The sequence below is a fragment of the Notolepis coatsorum genome, assembly GCF_963971535.1.
Source record: "Notolepis coatsorum genome assembly, chromosome: 3".
Taxonomy (NCBI): domain Eukaryota; kingdom Metazoa; phylum Chordata; class Actinopteri; order Aulopiformes; family Paralepididae; genus Notolepis; species Notolepis coatsorum.
In genome coordinates, this window is record NC_140167.1 from 40,089,043 (window position 1) to 40,114,324 (window position 25,282).

General features: G+C 44.3%; 1 protein-coding gene across 3 annotated transcripts in view; it reads left to right on the forward strand.

Moving 5' to 3' along the window:
* The window catches only part of prkcha (protein kinase C, eta, a), a 101,156-nt gene that overhangs the window by 41,409 nt on the left and 34,465 nt on the right, over positions 1 to 25,282 (forward strand). For 2 of the 3 annotated variants that reach the window (XM_084310238.1, XM_084310240.1), the window contains exons 6-10: positions 5,863 to 5,992; positions 6,799 to 6,932; positions 7,791 to 7,928; positions 11,098 to 11,271; positions 23,451 to 23,605. In XM_084310238.1, the coding sequence (XP_084166364.1) occupies positions 5,863 to 5,992; positions 6,799 to 6,932; positions 7,791 to 7,928; positions 11,098 to 11,271; positions 23,451 to 23,605 (731 nt within the window). The remainder of the gene's footprint in view (positions 1 to 5,862; positions 5,993 to 6,798; positions 6,933 to 7,790; positions 7,929 to 11,097; positions 11,272 to 23,450; positions 23,606 to 25,282) is intronic. The other variant, XM_084310239.1, reaches the window with a different exon arrangement.

A 25,282-nucleotide genomic window follows, 5' to 3' on the forward strand; every position in this document is an offset into this window, starting at 1 on the left:
ATAAATTGGCCAAAGTCGGCTTTCCTTCCACTTAATGCCCCTGCAAAGAATATACTCCTTCCAGAAGAAATACCAATGGTTAAACACTTCAGATGTTTAAGAGTTGAAGTATTCCCTACTATAAGCCAAACGGTAAGTACAATTACATAAAAATCCAAGATAAGATCAAATACGACTTTGACAGGTGGTCCAAACTTAAAAACTCAGTACAGGCACGGGTATCAATAGTTAAGATGGATGTTCTACCTAGAATCAACTTCATTAGCTCAATGCTACCGTTACCCCCTCCAATTTGGAATAACAAACCTCCACGTATAAAAAGATCCACTGCACAAAGAAACAAAGCCGATGGAGGTATGGCATTTCCAGATTTTTACCACTATTTTAAGGCATACTCTTTAAGACCACTGACAACCTGGTTTGATTCCCAAGCATCTGTATCCTGGAGAAACTTAGAAGTAAATATAGTAGCACCACATAGACTGCAGGACATAGTATACACCATATTATCAATTAAGCAATGCAAATTGAAATTTGGCCCCCTTATTACTCATGTGATCCGGATATGGCGTGAAACACAAAAAAAATATTCTAACCTACATAAATGGCATAGTCATACTCGGCCTATTCAATAACAATGCACTCCTGATTGGAAAACAACCTATAAGATACCCTAAATGGGAAAAGCAGGGCATACACACATTAGGAGATGTTTTCAACAAACTGGGTTTTTGTAGCTATAAAGACATACATACATTTTTTTATCTCACCAGTTCCACATATTATTTTTACGCACAGTTATTGGTCTGTTTGAAGGCTCATGGAGTCCCATTAAGGATACCAATTGAGCACCACAGATATCACATTCTTCTATGAAAGAGAGACATCGAGAGGTTTCGTATCTGATTTTTATCATCAATTACTAACGTCCTTGTATGGAATCCTCCCCCTAGACTCAGTCTGGAGGAGGGATATACCAGACTTGGAAATACATTTTGATTGGCAAGAAGTCTGGGCAAACGTTCGAATTGCGTCACGTAACCCGGACCACCAACAAATTAATCTTAACTATATTCATAGGACATACCTGACTCCTATAAGATTGAACAGAATGGGACTTAAACAAGACTCCAGATGTTCCTTATGTACAAATGGGGATGAGACTCAGCAGCAGCCATCACCCCAGTCATCACACACATAATAAACCTCTCCATAAAACAGGGACACGTCCCCAAGGACTTCAAAATTGCGAGAGTAACACCCCTGCACAAAAAGGGCAGCAAATTAGACCCGGGTAACTACCGCCCTGTTTCTATCCTTACATCCATCTCGAAAGTCATGGAAAAAATAGTATACGAACAGATCGAAAAGTACCTCGCGGAAAAAAATCTAATCTACGAATTCCAATCTGGCTTCAGAACATCCCACTCCACTGACACATGCCTTCTCTACTTGAACGACCACATCAAACAAGAGGTGGACGCGGGCAAATACTGCGGCATGGTCATGCTGGACCTACAAAAGGCCTTCGACACTGTCAATCACACCATTCTGATTGACAAGCTAAAAGCAATTGGTTTTGATAGTTTATCAGTGAGCTGGATACAATCCTACCTGGAGGGGAGGGAACAGATGGTGGAAGTAAACGGTACCCTATCCCCCCCCCTCACAGTGAGCTGTGGTGTTCCACAAGGAAGCATACTAGGACCGCTACTATTCCTAATTTATGCAAATGACATGTCGTCAGCTTGTGACTGCAACTTGTTCCTGTTTGCGGACGACTCAGCCCTGCTGGTCTCTGACAAGAACAAGTTACAGGTTGAAAAAGCCCTCAGCTCGGAACTAGGCAAAATCTGCATATGGCTCGCCGACAACAAACTATCATTACACATGGGCAAAACAGAGTCCATTCTCTTCGGTTCAAATAACAAACTCAGCAAGACCGACGGCTTCTCGGTTACAGTGGGTGACAATATTATCACAAGGAAAGATGAAATTACCTACCTGGGTTCCATCCTAGAGGCTAATCTTTCCTGTGACAAAATGGCATCCAATGTAATAAAAAAAGTCAACCAACGAACGCGATTCTTGTACCGGATCTCCTCTCTGGTAAACAAGAATACCCTGAAGACTCTAGCAGGAGCACTCATTCAAGGGTACTACGACTATGCTTGCACCTCATGGTACCAAAGCACCTCAAAGGCACTAAAAAACAAATTACAAACATCTCAAAACAAGCTAGTCAGACTACTACTTGACCTGACTCCTAGAACCCACCTCACCCCTGCCCACTTTGACAACCTAGGATGGCTTAGAGTAGACGACAGAGTACAGCAACTTGCAATGGGCCTGGTCTACAAGATACACTACGCGACCAAGGTACCCATGTACATGTCAAAATACTTCCCAAAGGTCAGTGAATACCACGATCACAACACCAGAGGGAGCTCCACAAATCATGTAAAACCCAGATTCGGCTCAAACAAGGGACTAAACACGTTTCGCAATTATGCCACATCAATGTGGAACGCCCTGCCTAAAGCTGTAAAGGAATGTGAATCACTACCCACCTTCAAAAACACTCTCAAAAAACACCTACGTGAGACTGCAATTCGAAACTGGCCCCTACAAATGTCCTAACCTAGTTGTACAGTAAATGACCAAGTAAGGCTTTGTCAATATTCCAATGTACAGTGTAAAATGTGTGTGTGTCCCCTACCCAACCCCCCCCCCCCCCCCCCCCCCACCTCCAATGTACAGCCCTCACCCAACCCCACCCCACCAACCTCCTCCAATGTACAGTTTCTACGCCAAATGTATATACACTCCTTTTCTGGACACTTTTGTATCACAAACAGTACTGTTTTTGCAAATCTGATATGTCATAAATGTATAGATGTAGCAGTACTGTCTATCTGTATGTCATGTATGTCATATATGTTATGATGAATTGAAAATGGGGGACCCTGGTGTAAACAAGACGAAAGTCTTTCTCTGGTCTGCATCCCCTTAACAATTGTATGTATTGAGATGTACTGTACTGTACCCATTCTGCAATCTGTTAATAAACTTTTCAATCAATCAATCAATCAATCAGGGTACATTTATGCACATGTATTGGGATTGCCCACCAGTTAAGATATTCTGGAAAGAAGTGTCCCAGCAATTATCAAATTTCTTATTTCTGAACATACCTGTACACCCCTCTGTATTGCTGTTGAATGATGTTTTTGAGTTTGCAGTCCCTATACAGCTAAAGAGATTAGTTTTATCTGGTATCACAGCGGCTAAAAAGCTGATAGCATCACGATGGTTTCAACCGGAAAAAATTTGTCTGAAGGTATGGGTTCTTACATATCTCGATGTGATTTATCTAGAAATATCTACAGCAAGAATTTTAGGTGTCAGTGAAACCAAAATTGCAATGTGGTTAGAAGTGGTGGAGAGAATAAAAGCTAGCATATGAATTGTAGTGCCTGGTTAGGAGCGAATGATAATGGATGGATTATCCAAGTGGGGGTCCGGGGGGGGTGAACGAGCGAGAGCATATGTATGTAGGGTATTAGATAGCAAGTATTGGGTGTATATCTCGTATACTACATTTATTTAAATGGTGATTTCATTGGATGTGTACTGTTAATGCTTGTATGTCTAATTTTATGTTATGTTTAAAAAATAATAAAAAAATAAAACAAAAAAAAACATTAGTTCCACTACAGCGAGCATTGCGCCATGTCGCCATCAGCCTCGGGGCAATTTGCCGCTCTGCCTGCTCCACGGAACGCGCCGTGTGGACTTGGAGGAGGAGATTGATTGATTGATTGAAAACTGTATTAACAGATTGCAGAATGGGTACAATACAGTACGGCTCAATACAAACAATTCTTAAGGGGATGCAGACCAGAAAAATACTTTCATCTTGTTTACATCAGGGTCCCCCATTTTCAATTCATCAAGACATTTATGACATACATGACATACAGATATACAGTACTGTTTCATTAAGACATTTATGACATACAAGACATAGAATTATACAGTACTGTTTTTTTTATCCACTTTTTCTCCTTATTGTTTCTGCCATCCCAATTTCGTATTGCCAATTCTCCCCTCCCCTGTCTTGAACGTTGCTAGACTATGCCCCCCACTGGTCGGTTTTAGTGAGGATAGAAGCCTTGCATCACGTGTCCCCTCCGGTACACGAGGAGGCAGCCTGTTGCATCTTTTCACCAGACAGCGCGGACTCTCATTGGCGAGGAGTAACATGTGGGAGGCTCACACTACCCCCGCCATTTCCTGTCTCTGCTGTGCAGGAGTCACCCAACCGACCTGTAGGAGTCTCTGTCCACAACCCCCACCCATCGACTTCCACCCGCTACCTCTGCCAATTGAGATAGTATGACGACTGGCCCAAGCCGCAGGCAATGCTGACACCCGGATTCGAGACCGGAGTCTCTTGCATTGGTGACGAGCTCAATCTCCGCTGCGCCACCCAGTCGCCTATACAGTACCGTTTAAGAGAAAGAGATCATAAAAAAATATATACATTCGAAGGGGAAGAAACTGTACATTGGAGGGAGTTGGGTGGGTGGGGGTAGATGAGAACAGAGCGGAAGGATATCTGTGCATTTCATAAAGAAGCCATTTATAGTTACTTTGGGGAAGAAATACAACCCAATATAGTCGCCCACTGAGCTGAGACCAACTACGGTACTGTCACAAACCAAAGCCAGGCGATTGGTTAGAAATGTAATGATGTTTGGGGTGTTTTTGTCACAAAATGTACTGCTTCTTTTCGATTGAACACCATGGCCTACGTGGATTGGAATTTGTTCTGTGATAACTTTTTTCCCCCCACACAGGTCGAGACACCAGGAAACACTCAATATCAAATTAGTTTCTCTCTATTTAGATGGCCAATCGAGAACTGAACCTCTGTGATTATTTGGCCGGGACGCAGTTTTCAGTGCTTTCAAAGGAAGCATTCCTGCGATGTCTTGACGGCGGATGGCTAATGTCAGCGCCTGCCGCCCTGTGGCTGTGGTGTGGTGGAGCAGGGCTGTAACACTTTTACAGCTCCTCCCTACAGCCGTCAGATCAAGTCTTTAGAATGTGTTACTGCTTTAGGGCACTCTATGACATATTGCTATTATGTTCCCTTAAAATGAACATAACAGAATATTAGTATAGCTAACACTGCTGTTACATCGTTGCAAACCCGAACCTCGCTTTGTGAACCTGAATTGAATTCGGCGCAGCTCAGGATGTTTTTGAATTCCGACACCTGTATAGTACAATGCGTGATGTTACGTAAAGGAGGGCAGCCAGTCAGAGAGATAAGCACGTCTCGGAGCAGGGAGCCTTTACCAGCTTCCTGTTTTGTGTTCAGGTGGTCACTCAGCCAGAATGCAGACTAACATCCAACTTTGAGCTTCTGAATACGTTTTTAGCATGTATACATTGATAAATCCAGGATCATTCTTGCACTGCTGAATATAAACTAAACATGTTCACACTTGACTAAGTGAGACATGCTGTGATCCTAGTGCTGATGGAGAGATGCTTGAGTGTACTGCAGAGGAACTGTGACCTGTTAACCATTTAGATTACCTCTAAAAAACACTTTCACATACAGGCCCTGAGTTTATAATGTCCAGTTGTATGTCTTCACCCCTGTCTTTAAGTTGTATTTTGCTCTTATTTACTATCAATGTACTCTTATTTGTTGTTGTTGTTGTTGTTGTTGTTGTTGTTGTTGTTGTTGTTATTACTGCTGCTGCTTGCAGGCTCTTCACAGCTTGCCGTGAGTAGATTAATAGATGCGTCTCTCAAGTCACTCATCGTATCTCTTCTCTGCCTCAGTCTATAAACCCGGGCTTCAGCATCAACGTCCCTCACATGTTCAACATCCACAACTACAAGTCGCCCACCTTCTGCGACCACTGTGGCTCACTGCTGTGGGGTATGGTCAAGCAGGGACTGCACTGCAAAAGTAAGAGCATCTGTCAAGTCAAGTCATTTATTTATATAGCACATTTAAAAGCTCAAAGTGCTGTACAGTAACCACTCAATTAAAAACTATAGACATAGTCACAGAGTGGAACAGAGGACAATACAACATGACAAACGACAGGATGGTCAGTCGATACAGTAGGACCACAAGACACAAGGAGTATACAACAGATGATCCAGTATGACATAGGACAGTAGACGAGTTATGACCCAAAGACTATACAGCCGACATTATAGTAAGACATAGGAGACTAGACGATATGTTATGGCAGTAGGACTATGCAACAGACAGTACGGTAAGACATAAGACACAGGGATTGACAATAATAGAGTAACTGGACACTGTACAGAACACAGAACAGCAACACAAGGAGGACCGAATAAGCACTAGGCTGACAGAGCAAAATGTAAAATGAGAATGGTAAGGGAGGGGATTAATCCTAGCCAAATGCTATGGAGTAGAGGTGGGTTTTGAGGTGGGATTTAAAAGCATCCAGCACACTCTTATCTTCCCTGAAGGAAACATGTTACTGTTTTACATAAGCCTCGCTTGAGGTGGACTGTGTTATTGCTATATCTGGTATGACCTGCATGGCTCTCTTCTTTTACTCTTTCCCCTGTGTAGGTTGTATGTATTGCATGTGTTCTATTATGTGAAACTGCTTATGCTTCCTGGAAGAAGAGATCTTGTATCTCAACGGGACCTTCATGGCATTTAGTTTAACCTGGGTACCCCTGTCTCTTTTGTTTGTGTGTCTGTCTGTCTGTCTGTCTGTGTCTCTCCAGTCTGCAAGATGAATGTACATATCCGCTGTGAAGGCAACGTAGCACCAAACTGTGGGGTTAACACTGTGGAGTTGGCCAAGAAGCTGGCGGAGATGGGGCTGCAGGCTGGCGGACAAGGCAAACGCAGCTCACTGGTATGTGGACTGAGCTTGGGGGGAGATGGGTTTAAAAGAGCACTATTCAGGGGCGGTCAGGTGGCGTAGCGGAGATTGCGCTCGTCACCAACGCAGGAGATGCTGGGTTCGAGCCCAGCTCTCTGCGTTGCTACCAGCTTGGCTGGTCGTTCATACTAATACAATTGACAGTATTAGGGGGTGGGGAAGCTGGCTGGTGGGAATCTGGCGTTGTGGACAGCGACACCTACAGGTCGGGTCTCGGCGCTTGCTAAGCGGGGCAGGACTTGGTGGAGATAGCGTGCCCTCCCACGCGTTACACTTCACCAATGAGAGTCCTTGCTGCCAAGTGAAAAAACGTCACTGGCTGTCGGTGCACGTCTCGGAGGAAGCGTGCGATCGACTCGGGACGCCCTTGTACCGACTCGTAGGAGAACATGCATACAGCAGCCAGGTAGGGGAGGGGGGGGAATTGGCACAACGACTAATTGGGACGGGGAGAAAATCTGAGAAATCAGAAAAAAAAATAGCACTATTCCAATTGACGTACGTACACGACTAAAACCCTGAATTATAGGGGAGGGAGTCGAGGAGAAATCCTGATGCCATATTATTAACAATACTTGGGTCACGATATGATACTGTGATTTTAAGGAATAATACAGTGCATTTTACCAACTTTAATTTGAGTAGAAATCTGAAATAATAGACTATAACTTTACTTTCCTAGAAAATGCAAAAACACTGTCCATCACATACACTATCAAATACAGTATTGGGGGGATGACAACAACATCATAATGCTATAGTAATAATATTATCGTTATAATATACTGTATCTCTCCCGGATATAAACCGGTTGTCTTCCTCTGGTGCCAGCAGATCAGTAATGGAGGTCAGAGCCAGCCGAGCAGATCCACGAGCAGGGAGGGGGAGGAGCCTCAGCAGCAGACCAGACGGCTGGGCATCTCTAACTTCACCTTCCTCCAGGTGCTGGGCAAGGGCAGCTTCGGCAAGGTGAGAATACACCCACGCTTCACATCGGTGAGAATACACCCACGCTTCACATCAGTGAGAATGCCACCACACTTCACATCAGTGAGAATACCACCACGCTTCACATAACCACGCTTCACATCGGTGAGAATACCACCAAGCTTCACATCGGTGAGAATACCACCACGCGCAGCGATGCAGTGGTGGTAGGACGTGGTTACACGGCGTTGTAGTAGATCACTGAGGCAGAAGTGCGCGCGGATGTGCACGCGCGCACACAAAAATGCGTTCACAATTGTCACTGGACTCGTCGCGGCACTTATCACCTAGACTTTGCATAATAATAGGATACCGATAGCATAACAACGAGAAGAGCCAAACCAAAATACAAGCCCTGTACCAATTGGTGGGGGGTTGCTTGATCTGTGGTCCCGACTGGAAGGATGAGACATTAAGTTGTGCTTCAGTCTGAAGGAAACTGTCGTTCTGTAAACTAACTCTTTTACATTGTTAATTTAGTTTGTATTTACTTTTCTAGTTTAAGTTAATTCAATTAAAGAAATTGTAACTACTATTACATTTAAAACATTGTTATGCATAATAATCATCTGTTCTGTGCGCAAGCGAGGGAACATGTATGCACGTGACGTTTGGGCAGTTCCCATATTACGACTGCACCACTGACCAGTGACACGCTTCACATAACCACACTTCACATCAGTGAGAATACCACCACGCTTCACATTTTAGCTTGTAGCGGTCGCATCTGACCTTACCCGACTGAAAACAATAAACAGCTAAGGAGTAGAGATGTCCCAATCAAGTTTTTCTGCCCCCCGTCATTTCATATTGGGTATCTCTCGATACAGAGGCCCTTGATCTTACTCTTGTATTTTGTTAATGGATAATACAGAACAGTGCACACTTCAAGTTGATTAAAGTTAGTAAAGCCATTTCAATGTAGGTAAGATATGCTTGGTAATTGAATAGTTCTGCTTAAAGAAAGAAATATCTTATGTCACAGCTTTCCCTTTAGTGGTTTTCCTTTTTATTTAAATTTTTTTTTACAAAGAAAATTAGCTGAATTTGATTTGGGCTTAACACATTGACTGCCACAGGGATTAGACGGGCCCCACTCTATAAAGCCAGCTTATCATAACACGTTTTAACTGTGCGTGAGGGTGTTTGTAGAGCTAAATCTATATTTTAAATTATTGCTATCTGTCCATTCTCATTGTCAATTGACACTATAAACCTTCCCTTCAATATGCCTTAAAGAAATTATTATTTCATCAATACGTTCCCATTTTATAGCATCGTGAATATGAACTATATACCGCAATGGTTGGTATAATTCCTGCAAAACGAGTTACAGGGCGCTAAGCTAATAACGTTAAATCGATTGGCGTTTCGGCTATACACAAGCTAGAGCTAAAAATCTAAATGCATTTGATTGGTATCATGTTCCACCATGAATGCATGAAAGGGGGGGGGGCATCGTTTCTGATTATTGATTACCAATAACGGCATTAGCCTCATTCGCTGATCGGCTGGTTGGCTATCAAAGCAAGGCCTGATCAGCATGAAATCTACGTGAAATCGTACTTACCTGTGGCCGGTTGGATCCCAAAAAGGATTTCCCAGTTATTGATCGCCATCTGGTAGATTGATATGTCCATTGGCTGATGCTATATTCCTTTACTGCATACTGAATTCGGCGTCGCAAAAGGTATTCCATGTGATCTGATGAAGGCATAGCTTCATAGAAAAAAAGTAGGCCTGAATGAAAAAAATTAACATCCGGTCTGAAAACAAGGAGTACTCCATTCTCGAGACAGCGCCACTACCAGGATCTGGCCGGTAATGCACTTTTCCGAATTCCAAGAGTAGGAATCTGCAGTGCTGCTCCGTGACATTGAGTAGGATATTAAAATGCAATAAAAGCAAATACGAGTTTACCACGTATATATACGTGGTTGGCCCTTCTTTAAGCATGGCGCCCAAACACGTATATATACGTGGTTGGCCATGAATGTGTTAATATACCCAATACCGATCAATTCAAATATGTTGTGATCGTCTCAGTCTGATCGGGACATCCCTACTCAGGAGGTGTGCAGAGAGGGCACACTGGCTGGTAGCAGCAGCCTTTATCCTGAAGCATACACCTGGGCCCAGTGTATGCCCTCAGCGCTGACGAGCCACTTCCCAACATAGAATAGAACAGAGTAGAGACACATTCAATAACAACCAAAGAGATGGCAGAAATATATCATCATTAGGGGTTTTAACACCACATAAAAACCCACCACAATCTTTGTAGGAAATATTTTGTTCTTGTTTGTACTCGTAAAACAGACTATTGACGCAAAGCCTCTTCAGTGAACAATGGAGGTCTCATTTTCTTTTTACTTGAACATTGAATTATGGCCTTCCTGCTAGCAGCTTGTGCACCTCCCATGATGATGATGAACTAGATACCTGAGTCCATGCAAAGAGCAGAATTCTTATCATCTCAAGTCATCTTTATGAATTCAAAAATTGTGAATTACCTCTTTATTAGTGGATGATGTAATTAATTTCTTTTCTCAGGGAGTATTAAGTAATGTAAGTTTATTCTTGAAGTAGTAATCCATTCCCTTTTCTCCCATTTCTTAATTTAGTTGTTATTCCAATTCCCAGTGTGTATCACAGTCCTGGTTATTGTGCTACTGTCCGTCTGGGGAGGGTGTAGACTATACCACATGTATCCTCTGATACATGTGGAGTCGCCAGCCACTTCTAACGGCGAGGAGTTTCACTAGTTCAAGTTCAAGTTTCTTTAATAGTTGTCATACAGAAGTACAGAATACTTTTATACAAAATGCTTCTTACTGTTACGCTCCAGAGACTGTGCAAGACAAGATAAGTATGAAATAAAATAACATAGGAGAGCGTAACGCATGCAGATGTTCACACTATCTCCCCCAGATTCCCTCCCTGCTGAACAGGCACCCGACCAACCAGTAGGGGTCACTAAGGCAACCACCAGGACTCATACCCTCACTGGTTTTCCACCTGCAAACACTGACAATTGTGTTCGTAGGAATGTCTTACCAAGTCGGAAGTACTGATTTTTGCTGGTTTTGGTGATGAGCATGATAAGGTGATGAGCATTGTGTTGCTGACTGTATGTGTGTTCCCCACGCAGGTGATGTTGGCAAGGTTGAACGGCGTAGAACGGGTGTTCGCGGTCAAGGTGCTGAAGAAAGACATCATCCTGCAGGACGATGATGTGGAGTGTACCATGACTGAGAAGAGGGTGCTGTCGCTCGCCCGCTATCATCCCTACCTCACCCAGCTCTACTGCTGCTTCCAGACACCCGTCAGTACACACACACACACACACTGTATATGCACACACACATGCACACACACACATATTGAGTCAGGCTAAATTGGGGGCGCTGCATTGACTTACTTTCATTCCGACACCTCCATGCCTAAACTAAGCCTTTACCATAACCACAAAACTTTAACGTTTGTCTTTTGTATTGCAATACACAAGACATCCTGCTGGTGGCAGCAGTTCCCCAGTCTTGCATCACTGTCTCTATGTCCTGAATGAATGGAAGGCGAGGCGTTGGAGGCTTTGTGAGGCCGACTGATTGACCCTCTACATGCCAGAGCTATTCTTTCAGCCTCAAAAAGGTCACAATCTACTAATCTGCCTTAGCCATTTGAAGCACCGCTGGCCTACTTCACCGTGGATCAAAATAGATCAGCGCTGCGTCGGAGGATTAACTCAATGACTCCCTCACCACCACCTCTAACCAACCAAACTGTCATTCCACCTATACCTCAGTCATTCTTCCCTCCAAGCAATCCCTGTATCTCCAGTGAAGCTGCTCAGTGGCCCACAGTGTGGGACTGTGGTTGTACTGGGCAGCTCCCAGGTGTGGATGTGTGAGTGGACTGTGGTTGTACTGGGCAGCTCCCAGGTAACGGTCTTGGCCTGTGGTTGTACTGGGCAGCTCCCAGGTGTGGATGTGTGAGTGGAAAGCAGGGCGTTTGCTGAAAAAGACCATCAATGGTAAATATAGGGGAAAATAACAACATTCAGACAGTCTAATATAACTGCTTCTGGAAATATTGTACGCAATGATTATATTTTAATGTCCAAAGGTAAACAGTGACCCACAGTGTCTGTCCAGATATCCGGGCAGTTACACTATTTTTGTGCTGACCAAATCTTAAACAATGATTGCCAAAGCTTTAGCCAGCGTCAGCTGGCGGTAGTCAGATTATAAACCTGGGTAAACAGAAACAAGCGGTGCGATCAGTGAATACGTTCGAGCATTAACACAATAACATTGGACTGGAGCCCGCGTTATAACCAGTGGTGCAGTGGTGATTTCATAAGGGGTTGCACTGTGTTTTTATGACGTCACGCGCGCTCCCACACGTGCGCATGCGCATAAATGTTCCCTCGCGAATAAAGTCGATGCCTAATTGCCTCTAGGAATGGAATGTAACACATTTTGTTGCAAAGGGTCAGATTAAACTGAATATATATTTGTATCGTTTGATATACCTTGTATATTGTTTGTATATATACACGGAATATCCCTTTACCTGCATACAAACCAGAGTAATATTCGCTCTCCTATTGGACAGCGACCCCAGGCGCCAACGACCAAGCCCCCAACGGCAAGTTCAAAGGCAACTCCGGGCATGTCGATACATGCCCAGAGTCTGCGTAGTAATACGAGACAAGAACTGAGGTTGGCACTAGATATTCACCTTACGTATAAATACGGCGCAGGTGTAAACAGCAGTAGTCTTACCAAAACCTTAATGCCTTCACCACGAGTCAACGTGCAGTGAAGTGAGCAACTTTGCATCTGAATAGAGCATTGAGAACCGCGTGCGAATAGAATGTTAAAGTGTCAGAGTTTAACGCAGTTTAACGTTGAGTTCGACTTAATCTAATGTGAAGTAATAGTCGATCATTTATAGTGTATCGTGCGGCTACAGTTCCTCAGTGACCAGCATTACCACCGGTTCGTCGTGTATTTAGCTAGTGCACTTATCCAGGCTGTGAGGCCTAAATCCGTGCCCACACCCGAGGAGTCCTAGGCGAGAACCGTTGGATATGTACACAGGAGAATCTACACCGGCGATTGCAGAACCATTTCTGGTTGGATTATATTGCTTTGGGACCGTGACCACCGGAGAAGAGCACCGTTGATTCCACTGTCATTTGGGATTTAACCTCGTGAGGATCATCACTCGGGCCCGACTCTTGGAAGGGGCTGGCTAGCTGTCGTCAATGCTATCGAGCATATTGGATTACAACTATTGCTTTGTCTGCTGATCAAGGGAGTACATGCACCGGCTCCTGTATCTGGAGCCTCGTTATTCCTCGTTGACCCAGACTTTGTACCCGAACATTCCTCTACCCCTCTCGGCCTTACACCCCGGAGGGAACCCCCCAGTGTCTCCAGATTGGTACCGGTGTGGCCCATATAATTGCTATACCACAGGTGGCGTCAGCTTAGACCCATCCTAGTATTCCTACTATTCTCATTGACTTATGCTCTTGACTGACTTTACGTATGTTCTTCGCCATACAAGCGCGAGCCTAATTCTCAATCTGTAACCTAACGTTGCTTAATAATAATAAATAACCCTCCAATAGAACTTTATGTGTCAATGCCGTATTCTTGTGTGGGTGTTCATCATATATATTCATGTACTGTATGGCCAGTAATTAAAGTACATAACTAGTAGTGGTTTAATATATCACAATCTTTAATACAGTCAGGGTATTGTAACCCCTCAGTTACACATTTCATTCAAAGGTTTTGTGAGAATGGTCCAACTGTAGTATTTGAACACACCTGACGACCTGAGCTATTGTTATGCAAAGTAGTGAGGGGTGGGAGGGGGACAGGACACAGACTGTGCGAAAGAGGGGACAGCACCCAACAAACGCACAGGGTGAGCAGACCGCGGGACAGAAGGGCCCGCGACTACCTGACCACGCTACCAGGGAACGTACGTGAAAACAAAAGCCTGCGTCACCGCTCCCACACCTCGTCGTTAGACCCAGACGCTACCCGTGAGGTATTCCGAGGGGTCGAGATTAAAAAAAAACAAAAAAAAACGGGTGAAAAAGCGAGTGACGCTGTAGCAGCGGGGTGCGAAGGAGGTCCCAGCCCCAGGCCACACAAGGTGGACTTACCGCAGAGTCCGGAGGCCAGGACCCCCAGAAAAGGGGCCTGGTGAGGTCAACGAGGCCATGGCATCGAGAACTCTCCAGGCGTTCACTGGTGACACCACCCTCTACACCGCCAGCGTATCGGACAGGGCCTACAACAGGTGAAGGCCCTTCTCCGCCTGGCACGCCGCGAAGAACCTCCTGAGGAGGCTCTGAAACTCCCTGAGGAGGAGGCTCCGAGGCTCTCCGAGGAGGCTTCTACCCACAATCTCGTGGGGTCAGCTGGCGCACCGGGGAGACAAACACTCCAAAAAAGGAGGTTGATCCCTTAATCCAGGCCGACAGGTAACAAGAGCAGAACTCGACCTGCGCCCGGACACACGGGTGGCTTCAGACCACTTGGCAGGTGGGAGCCGACGCCCGACGCTGAAGAAGGGGCGTCCCGTCTCGGAGTTGGCAAGTTTAATCCAGTCTCGAAGTACAGGGTTAGCCGGAGCCAGAGTTAGCCTCTCACAGACACTGGGGAGGACTCGGAGTGCTCAACGGCTGCCCGGCAACGCTCGTCCAGCCCTGTGCGCCGCTGCGACTCATCTGCCTGCCACAATGTGGAGTCAGGGAATCCCTGCGGCCCACAGAGGAGGTTGCGACTGCCGGTGGTGGTGCTATCTTAACTTTTTCCTTTAAAGGGAGAGTAGGCAAAAAGAAAAAGACGGCAACACAATGACTAATCTGACTAACTAACAAACTTTCAACGCTGCGAAGTGGTGCACTGCCACAGACTTCCGTGAGGTTGAAAGAAGGGAAGAGCTGGAGTAAGGCCACACCCCTTGCTTATATCCATGGGCGGATGTGGGCGTGGCCGGACAGGTGTAGGTGCAGGTGCATTGGTGTTGAAAGTTTTCAAATTCACAGTATGCGATGGGGAATATTCCAACAGAGCAGAGCCGAGCTATTTAATGAAATATAACGGCGTGCAAACCCGTCCCATGACCACTGCATCACTGGTTATAACCCATCAACACGCCGTTACACTCAATGCTTACACACAACAATTTAGACTGGTAGACAATGAAATCATACCATTGGTTAGTTGAATTGCCAAGTATGTATAGCTGGTTCATCAGCTTTCGTTCCAAGACTCGTGCATCGCGCGGTCTTTAACACATTAACTGCCACGCTTATATCCATCAATGTATGATCACTGCCACCAGTCTAAGCCTATGGAGATGTTCACCTTCTTTGCAGGGCTATAACTTTTTAAATTGTATTGCTAAATTGACATTACTATGGCCCATTCAACATCGATTATCTATCGTTCAGGATGTAGGAACGTTATACTTTTTCATTCATATATATTCATACGAAAATACCGTCTAGAATATAAGTATGTTTTTATCATTTTCTGCAGTAATTCCTAGAATGCTAGTTATAGGCCTAAACGCATAATATAGATTATCGATTGCAGTCTATATCGATTGCAGACACGCTATATTAAAAAATCCAACTGTATACAATCTTAAACATTATGACTCATCATGCGCGGATTAACGGGGGGGGGGGGGGGTTGTTTATAATTCCGTGATCGTCAGTAAATGCTTTATGTAGTATGCGTTGATTTATTGATCAGATGGTTTGTAAACAAAGGAATGTACAATCGCCTTGAAAATGACGTCAGCGTCCTCTTACCGTTCGCCGATGAGACTGGAGGAAAAAGATCCCACTTATTTGACGCCGATCGACTAGATCCATTTCCGGTTTGTATGGCGCAATAAACGCCCAAATCATATCGATTATTGAGTTATGGCAGCGATCCATATACACGGATGTGTGTCTAGAGTCCCGCAACGATATGTGAGTGCCGGACGGATTTCCCAGATGCACGGAGATCGACTAGATCCATTTCCGGTTGTAACTCGCCCGATCATCCACCAGGCGGCGGTATTGAAGCGTTGCACTGTTGTGCAGGCTCCCACTGTATCAGACCAGGCTTGGTGAGGGAATTATGAATACCATGGCGAAAAAATGAAATATGATCTCAATAACGTCGTACGCCGTGGATTGGCGGAATTCGCATGGACCTCAAACCCGCCGTAAGCCGTTTATGGCGGTGGATGTGTTAATGTGGGTTTCGATAGAGTTCCTTTCTGGTAGCTTCTTCGTTGAATGACGCCAGTGCGCTGGCGTCCTTGAACCCCAGACGGTCCAGCCGGCCCGGAAGTAAATTGGACGCATGCGTATTGCGCGTTTCAGTAATGCCAGTGCCAGCTATGAATGTCCACCAGATGGCACCAGGCGGTAAGTATTCCTTTGCAAACAATTACTAGTTGGAACAACATGGATTATACATTGGGATAATTCCACAGTCTTTGCCGATCTTTGCCGATGCATACTTGATGTATTCATTCCATTCTAAACGTAACGTTAGTTTACAAAACATTACCTGTCTATATAACGTTGAGGAACAAATTATAAAGTGTGTGAGTGTGTATTGTTGTACATAATCACATCAGCTCTGGAAACTAGAGTGATTAATTCGGTTTGAGAAAGAAGTGCAGCTAACTATTTAGCTACTGTCTGTAACTGCAATGCATTTTCTGCTTTGCGGTCCAATGTTCACAAACACTCACACACTTTATAATTTGTTCCTCAACGTTATATAGACAGGTAATGTTTTGTAAACTAACGTCACGTTTAGAATGGAATGAATACATCAAGTATGCATCGGCAAAGATCGTTAGCTCAAAGCTAATCCGTCCCGTTTTCATCAACTTCCTGTCTTTTAGAAATATGTTTTTATAGTGAAAATCATTATCAAAACGTCCGGAAAAACCTCACGGGAGCATTATAGACTGTCATACAAATGTACAAATGTTATAAGGTGGCAAGAAATGCACTATAAACAATAGTTTGCGGCGGCGTTTCTTGCGCTAGCTTCTGTTAGCCAGCATTAGCCTTAATTAGCGTGAGCAAGTAAACTAACAGTAAACGTTTTTACATGAAATACAGCCCAAAAACCCTGCTGACAAACGTTTGCTTATTAAATACATTCTATAATAATACAAACGTTTCATTACCTCTCTGTGACGACAAAGTTGTTTAAATAACAAGAGAAAAGTTGCTAAAAACAATGTATTTGCAAGGGACCGGAAGAACCATTTTCAACCCGGAAGTCCTACCGGAAATGTCTACTTCACGTTGTGCAAGTGGAGAATAGTAGCTTTCCTGCTTGTCCTGATGAGTCTATGGTTTCTTTATGTCTAGGTTCTTTATATCTAAGTTGTTCTTCATGACTATGTTCTTTTTTTTTTATCCACTTTTTCTCCCATTTTTCTATATTTTCTCCCATCCCAATTTCGTATCATCCAATTCAACCCTCCCCTGTCACGAACGCTGTTTCTTGCCTCCCACAAGCCGGCTGCAATGTGGACTAAGTCATACATAGCACAAGTCCCCTCCGGTACTTGAGGTAACAGCAGTCGCATCTTTTCACCTGCGCAGCTCGATCTCTCAGTGGCGAGGAGTAACGCGTGGGAGGCTCACGCTGCCCCCGACACTACCTGATTCTACTGGGCAGGCGCACCAACCAACCTGTGGGAGTCGCTGTCCACAACGCCCGATCCCCACCCATCAGTTTCCCACCCCCTAATACAGCCAATGTGTATTAGTATGAACGACCAGCTAAACTGAAAGCAATGTGGAGCGCTGGGCTCGAACAGGCAAGCCCAGCGTCTCCGTCATTAGTGGCGAGCGCCTTGCCCAATACGCCACGTAGCCGCCCTTCATGACTATGTTCTTTAGGACTAGGTTCTTTATGTCCTGGTTATTTATGTCTGTTCTTCATGACCATGTTCTTTATGACTAGGTTCTTTAGGACTATGTTATTTATGTCTAGGTTCTTTATGTCTATGTTCTTCATGACTGTTCTTTATGACTAGTTTCTTTAGGACTAGGTTCTTTATGTCTAGGTTATTCATGTCTGTTCTTCATGACTATGTTCTTTATGACTAGTTTCTTTAGGACTAAGTTATTTATGTCTAGGTTCTTTATATCTAAGTTGTTCTTCATGACTATGTTCTTTTTTTTTTATCCACTTTTTCTCCCATTTTTCTATATTTTCTCCCATCCCAATTTCGTATCATCCAATTCAACCCTCCCCTGTCACGAACGCTGTTTCTTGCCTCCCACAAGCCGGCTGCAATGTGGACTAAGTCATACATAGCACAAGTCCCCTCCGGTACTTGAGGTAACAGCAGTCGCATCTTTTCACCTGCGCAGCTCGATCTCTCAGTGGCGAGGAGTAACGCGTGGGAGGCTCACGCTGCCCCCGACACTACCTGATTCTACTGGGCAGGCGCACCAACCAACCTGTGGGAGTCGCTGTCCACAACGCCCGATCCCCACCCATCAGTTTCCCACCCCCTAATACAGCCAATGTGTATTAGTATGAACGACCAGCTAAACTGAAAGCAATGTGGAGCGCTGGGCTCGAACAGGCAAGCCCAGCGTCTCCGTCATTAGTGGCGAGCGCCTTGCCCAATACGCCACGTAGCCGCCCTTCATGACTATGTTCTTTAGGACTAGGTTCTTTATGTCCTGGTTATTTATGTCTGTTCTTCATGACCATGTTCTTTATGACTAGTTTCTTTAGGACTATGTTATTTATGTCTAGGTTCTTTATGTCTATGTTCTTCATGACTGTTCTTTATGACTAGTTTCTTTAGGACTAGGTTCTTTATGTCTAGGTTATTCATGTCTGTTCTTCATGACTATGTTCTTTATGACTAGTTTCTTTAGGACTAAGTTATTTATGTCTAGGTTATTTATGTCTATGTTCTTCATGACTATGTTCTTTAAGGCTAGGTTCTTTAGGACTAGTTTCTTTAGGACTAGGTTCTTCATGACTAGTTTATTTAGGACTAGGTTCTTTATGACTAGGTTATTCATGTCTAGGTTCTTCATGTCTAGTTTCTTCATGATTAGTTTCTTCATGACTAGTTTCTTCATGATTAGATTCAAGGGTACTATGACTATGCGTGCACCTCATGGTACCAAAGCACCTCAAAGGCGCTTAAAACAAAATTACAAACATCACAAAACAAACTGGTCAGACTACTACTTGACCTGAACCCCAGAACCCACCTCACCCCTGCCCACTTTGACAACCTAGGATGGCTTAGAGTAGACGACAGAGTACAGCAACTTGCAATGGGCCTGGTCTACAAGATGCACTATACGACCGGGGTGCCCATGTACATGTCAAAATACTTCCCAAAGGTCAGTGAATACCACAACCACTACACCAGAGGAAGCTCAACAAATCATGTTAAACCCAGATTCGGCTCAAACAAGGGACTAAACACGTTTCGCAATTATGCCACAACAATGTGGAACGCCCTACCCAAAGCTGTAAAGGAATGTGAATCCCTGCCCACATTCAAAACCGCTCTTAAAGAGCACCTACGGGAGGCTGCAATTCGAAACTGGCCACCGTAAATGCCCAAAACCCCCACCACCTCCTAATAGACAGTCTCCTCCCCACCGCATGTATATATTCCCTCCCCGCCGTATCGTATGTATATTTCCCTCCCACCCACCCACCCCCTCCTAATGTACAGTCCCCTCCCCATCATATGTATATACTCTGTCTAGGATCTAGGGGTAACAGTACTGTATATTTGAATACCGCTTATGTCACAAATGTATCAGTACTAAATACCTATATGTCCCTATGCCATAAATGTCATGTATGTTGTGTATGTCATAAATGTCTATATGAATTGAAAATGGGGGACCCTGATGGAAACAAGACAAACGTCTTTCTCAGGTCTGCATCCCCTTAACAATTGTATGTATTGAGCCGTACTGTATTGTACCCATTCTGCAATCTGTTAAATAAAGTTTTAATTCATTCATTCATTCAGGTTATTCATGACTAGGTTATTCATGTCTAGGTTCTTCATGTTTAGTTTCTGTACACCGTGTCCTGCTGCTGTGTTGTTTTTTCTTTCCCATAGCCTGTAATCCATAAAAGATTTATGGATTTCCTTCAGTATATTTCCCCATTGCGGTGTATGACGGTTGCGCATGGGTTTATTTTATGGGCTTGTGGGATTTAAGAGAACCAGTCATGTGTCTTGACATCACCCCCCCCTCCCCCCTGGATGCAGTCCTAGCGTGTCCTTGGTCAAGGGAGCCTGGCGTGTCTAATAACATGGGAGGCTTTCCGAGGTTTCAGAAGGTGGTGAGGTACAGCACCACTGCGCTCAACACATACTTGAGGCCTTCGTTATGAAAACGAATTAACTGTAGATGATTTCCAACACTGAAGATGACTGATTATCGTGTCGGCCATTCAGGCATAAGTTTAATAAATACTTCAGCGGGAGGATTGTACAACAGACACTCCGGCGCTCAGTGTACATTAGTGTAAATGCAAATGAGTGATGAAAACGGAACGCTGTTGATGTCTGTTTTCCTCATGCTGAGAAACGGACAAAAGTTCTTTTGAAATCGGTCATGAGTGTGCAAAACCTTTTATGCTTAAAGGAACACGCCAACATTTTGGGAAATTAGCTTACCGTCTTCTCCAGAGAGAGACTAGAAGATGGATACCAGTTTCCTCTCTGTGCGTTCAGTATATCTGGCTGCACGTTAGCCTAGCTTAGCACAATTAATGGAAGCGGACAGTGCTGGTTAGCCTAGGCATTGTCCAACTAACACCTCTCCCGGCACTGTCCTCTTCCATTCATGATGTAGGAATACTGTGTGTCGGCCTCCATTGATGAAGGGGCGAGACATGGCAAATACACACAGCTGCCGGATGGAAAACTCGATCTGAGTTTTCTTTTTTTTTGGTCAATGCGTGACCCGTAGTTTGAGAACCGCTAATCTAATGGGTCCGGGTCGTTTTATTTTTTTTTGCTCAAGCTGAGTGGTTATAGCAGTCGGATTGAGAAGAATCAAATGCTCCCGAATCCGATGCATGATGTGTGATGGATTATGTTGGTGACACGATGGACATCAATACTTGGAATCGTGATCAGATAATTGGAATATTCTTTTTGGGGTACATCCTAGTCAAGGTAAGGGCTATATGATATCAATCTTGCGTCTTCACCTCGATCTGAACGTGTATGTAACGTTAGTCCACAACGTATGCCGTTGGTGGCGATCAAAGCATCGAAAAACTACCCCCCCCCCCCCCCCTTTCGTGCATTCATGATGAAACATAATACCCATGATATAGATTTGATTTGAGAATAATAGCGGGTCCAGGCAAGAAAAGGCAATGGTTATAGTATAATACACTCATAAGGCTATTCCTCAGCATTTCAGGAATTACCCCAGACCGATCTAAAAACATACTTATATTCACCACGGTATAACACGTATGCATGGAAAATGTATCTCTTTTTTGCATCTTGACCGGAAGAAAGTCACTGTCAAATGACCATAGTATTGTATCCATAGCTATATGGATATATGGAAACGATCGACATCAATACTTGGAATGGCGATCAGATAATTGGAATATTCTTTTTTGATCCACTTTTTTCTCCCATTTTCTATATTTTCTCCCATCCCAATTTTGTATCATCCAATTCAACCCCTCCCCTGTCACGAACGCTGTTTCTTGCCTCCCACAAGCCGGCTGCAATGTGGACTAAGTCATACATAGCACAAGTCCTCTCTGGTACTTGAGGTAACAGCAGTCGCATCTTTTCACCTGCGCAGCTCGATCTCTCAGTGGTGAGGAGTAACGCGTGGGAGGCTCACGCTGCCCCCGACACTTCCTGATTCTATTGCGCAGGCGCACCAACCGACCTGTAGGAGTCGCTGTCCACAACGCCCGATCCCCACCCATCAGTTTCCCACCCCCTAATACGGCCAATGTGTATTAGTATGAACGACCAGCTAAACTGAAAGCAATGTGGAGCGCTGGGCTCGAACAGGCAAGCCCAGCGTCTCCGTCATTCGTGGCGAGCGCCTTGCCCACTATGCCACGTAGCCGCTCCTTAATAATTGGAATATTCTTTTGGGGTACATCCTAGTCAAGGTAAGGGCTATATGGTATCCAATCTTGCGTTGATCCAATAATTCCTTCATTGCGATCGGAGCGTATGTGTGTAATCAAATCAAATGTATTTGTAAGGCCCGACAACACACGTTAATGTCCCCATGGGCCGGACAAGTCAAGAAGAAACATCACGATAAGTCAAGAACAAAACAAAAACACCATAAAGTCCAAACAATTTAAAATAAATGCAAAAGAAATGCAACACTCCCAGACATACCCCAACGATGGTAAGGAAAAACTCACTAAAACCTAGCAATAGGAAGAAATGCACCACAGGCAATGTGGAGGAGAGAAACCTTAGAAGGGCCGTTCAAGGGGGGATCTCCCTTCTTAGATGTCGTGATAATAGTGTTGCAGTAAAACAGGCGAACAGTTGGTAAGCATGCACTCATATGCGTAGTGAAACACAGATAAGTGCATGCGATAGCAACTGAACATTTTGAAAGATTAAAGATAGAGCTGATAGCGGATCTATTTGAGGCAAAGGCGCGGCGCAGAGAGGGTCGCATCCTCCCGAGTCCCGGTCATCATCACGGGACGTCCAACACTCCGGTCATCACTCCGAGACAGCCACTCACAGGGAGACAGGGAGACGGGACAGGCGTTAGACAGTTCGCGTGATTGTGATTGGCGGACATAGCAATAGATACAAGTGGTAAGCATGTGAATAGAATAGATATATGTAGTAAGCATATTATGTGAATAGAATAGAAGTACTTAACCCAGCAATGAACTCCACGTCTAAACCACGTTGACGGGTACTGTGTAACGTATTATGTTGGTGACGATCAAACCATAAAAAAACGACCCCCCCCCCCCCCCCCCTTTCATGCATTCATGATGAAACATAATACAGATACTATAGATGTGATTTCAAAATAGTAGCGTGTACAGGCGAGAAATGACAACGTTTTTAGTGAATTGCACGTATTGCTGCATAGTGTCGTTTTCTGGGATTAGACAGGATTATTCTAAAACTATAGTCATATTCACCACGGTATAAAACGGGAATGTATGGATGACATTTTTTTTTCTTTTTCTGATATTGAACGATAGATAGGTGATATCAAATGGGCAATATTATTATATCCATAGCTATAATATATATAGTTTTAGCCCTGCAAACACCGCCACATATTCCTATACTTTAAAAGCGTTGGCCTTTCAACTACACAGTAAACAGCGCCCTCTGGTGCTGAATGAGTTAATGAGTATTTAGTGGATATGTGGGTGTGTGTGTAAATGTCATCTCTGTGTGTTGCAGGACCGTCTGTTCTTTGTGATGGAGTTTGTGAATGGAGGTGACCTCATGTTTCACATTCAGAAGTCCAGGAAGTTTGAGGAGGGCAGAGCTCAATTCTACACTGCAGAGATCACCTCCGCTCTCATGTTTCTGCACAGCAAAGGCATCATCTATAGGTCGGACACATGCACACACACACTCACACACACTGTGCACGTTTTCCAAAAATCTTGTTTGTGGAACAAACTTAAGTTTGCAGTTAAATACTTAAGTAAATACTAATAAACACGAATGCCGCCTTTTGAAGCATGCACGTTGCTTTTAGCACGAATACATTAATCTGGGACACAGGAAAGCAGACTGGGGCTAACTGCCTTTCAGTTTTGAATTCAAACGCATCATTACAGTTTAATTATTAAACATTTCACCAGGTTTGAATGATAGTGTTATTTAAATCTTAAAAAATATATCTTTTACTAAAAGTAAGAGCCCTCACACGCACACATACATACACACACGTACACATACACACAAACGTGCACACACACAGACCGATCACCTCTGCTCTGATTTTTACTACGCAGAAAAGGCATTATCTATAGGTCTGATATAGACATGCATACACACACGTGCGCACATATGCACACGCACAGAGGAGGGAGCTTGGGTTTCTCAGGAGAATACAACTTTATTCATAGAAACTAGGTGTGTAACGATGCGAACGATTAATTTCGATTAGGATTATTCAGGCAACGATTCAATGCATCATGAAATCTCTTCATTTGACCTCTATTCGATGAATTTTCTATCCGTTAATTCCCCCAAAATGTTTGAATACACAAATGTGGCTGGGGGAACTGATTCACTCAGCATCAATAAAACAATACACACAAAAAAAAACATTAACACATTGAGTGCCACGCCCCTTCCGGGAAGTGACCCCTTCCTTGCCGTCCATTAACCCCATGTAAACGTAGTTGTAGTTTGTAGAGCTAAACCTATATTTTATAGTATAGCTATGGGTCTAATAATGCCGTCGAGTCTCAGTGACTTGCTTCTGGTCAACGTGCAAAAAACAGATTCTTTTTTCATCCGTACATTTCCGTTTTGAATATGAATATAGTTTGGGTGCTTCTGAGTCATTCCAGGGAAAAGATGCGAAAACTGCGTTTTTGTGTAATTCAATAAACACGTTGTCATTTTTCGCCTGATTATCGGATCTTCCTGAAATCAATGCTAGATCATAATTATTAACGATAGGTTATGTAGATAACCTAGTTATATTAGTATTGGCTAAGCGTCCCGCTCTGAGCCTTACGAGATACTCTATATCTCCTGTGATACCTAATGTATCTCCCACGAACAAAAAACACATGCACCCCACCTGTATGGGGCCCCGCCCCTTATGGTGGCACCGCCCATATAGCAGTGACTCTGGTCACCAAACACCCTTCCTCGCCAAAAAACCCGTCCCAGGAAAAGACCCCTCAAGAGGGAACTCAGGGCGCGCAGAGCGGGACGCTTAGCCAATACTAATATAACTAGGTTATCTACATAACCTATCGTTATATTTCGTATAGCATCGCGTCCCGCTCTGAGCCTTACGAGATAATGGGGAAGAGCGGGCGCGAGACCCGACAGATGTACCCCCTGAGGACCCGTAAGCCCACATCAAGGGGTGCGGGGAGCCCTGTCACCCCATCCTTCCTAACGAAGGGGGGGCGCAGTCAACTCCACCTGAATGCGAACAAGAGGGAGCCAGAACCCCTTGAACACACCGTACAGGCGGAACCACGTGTGACTCAACACACTGCGGCCCATACCCATACACTCCTGCTACCCGACCAAAGGAC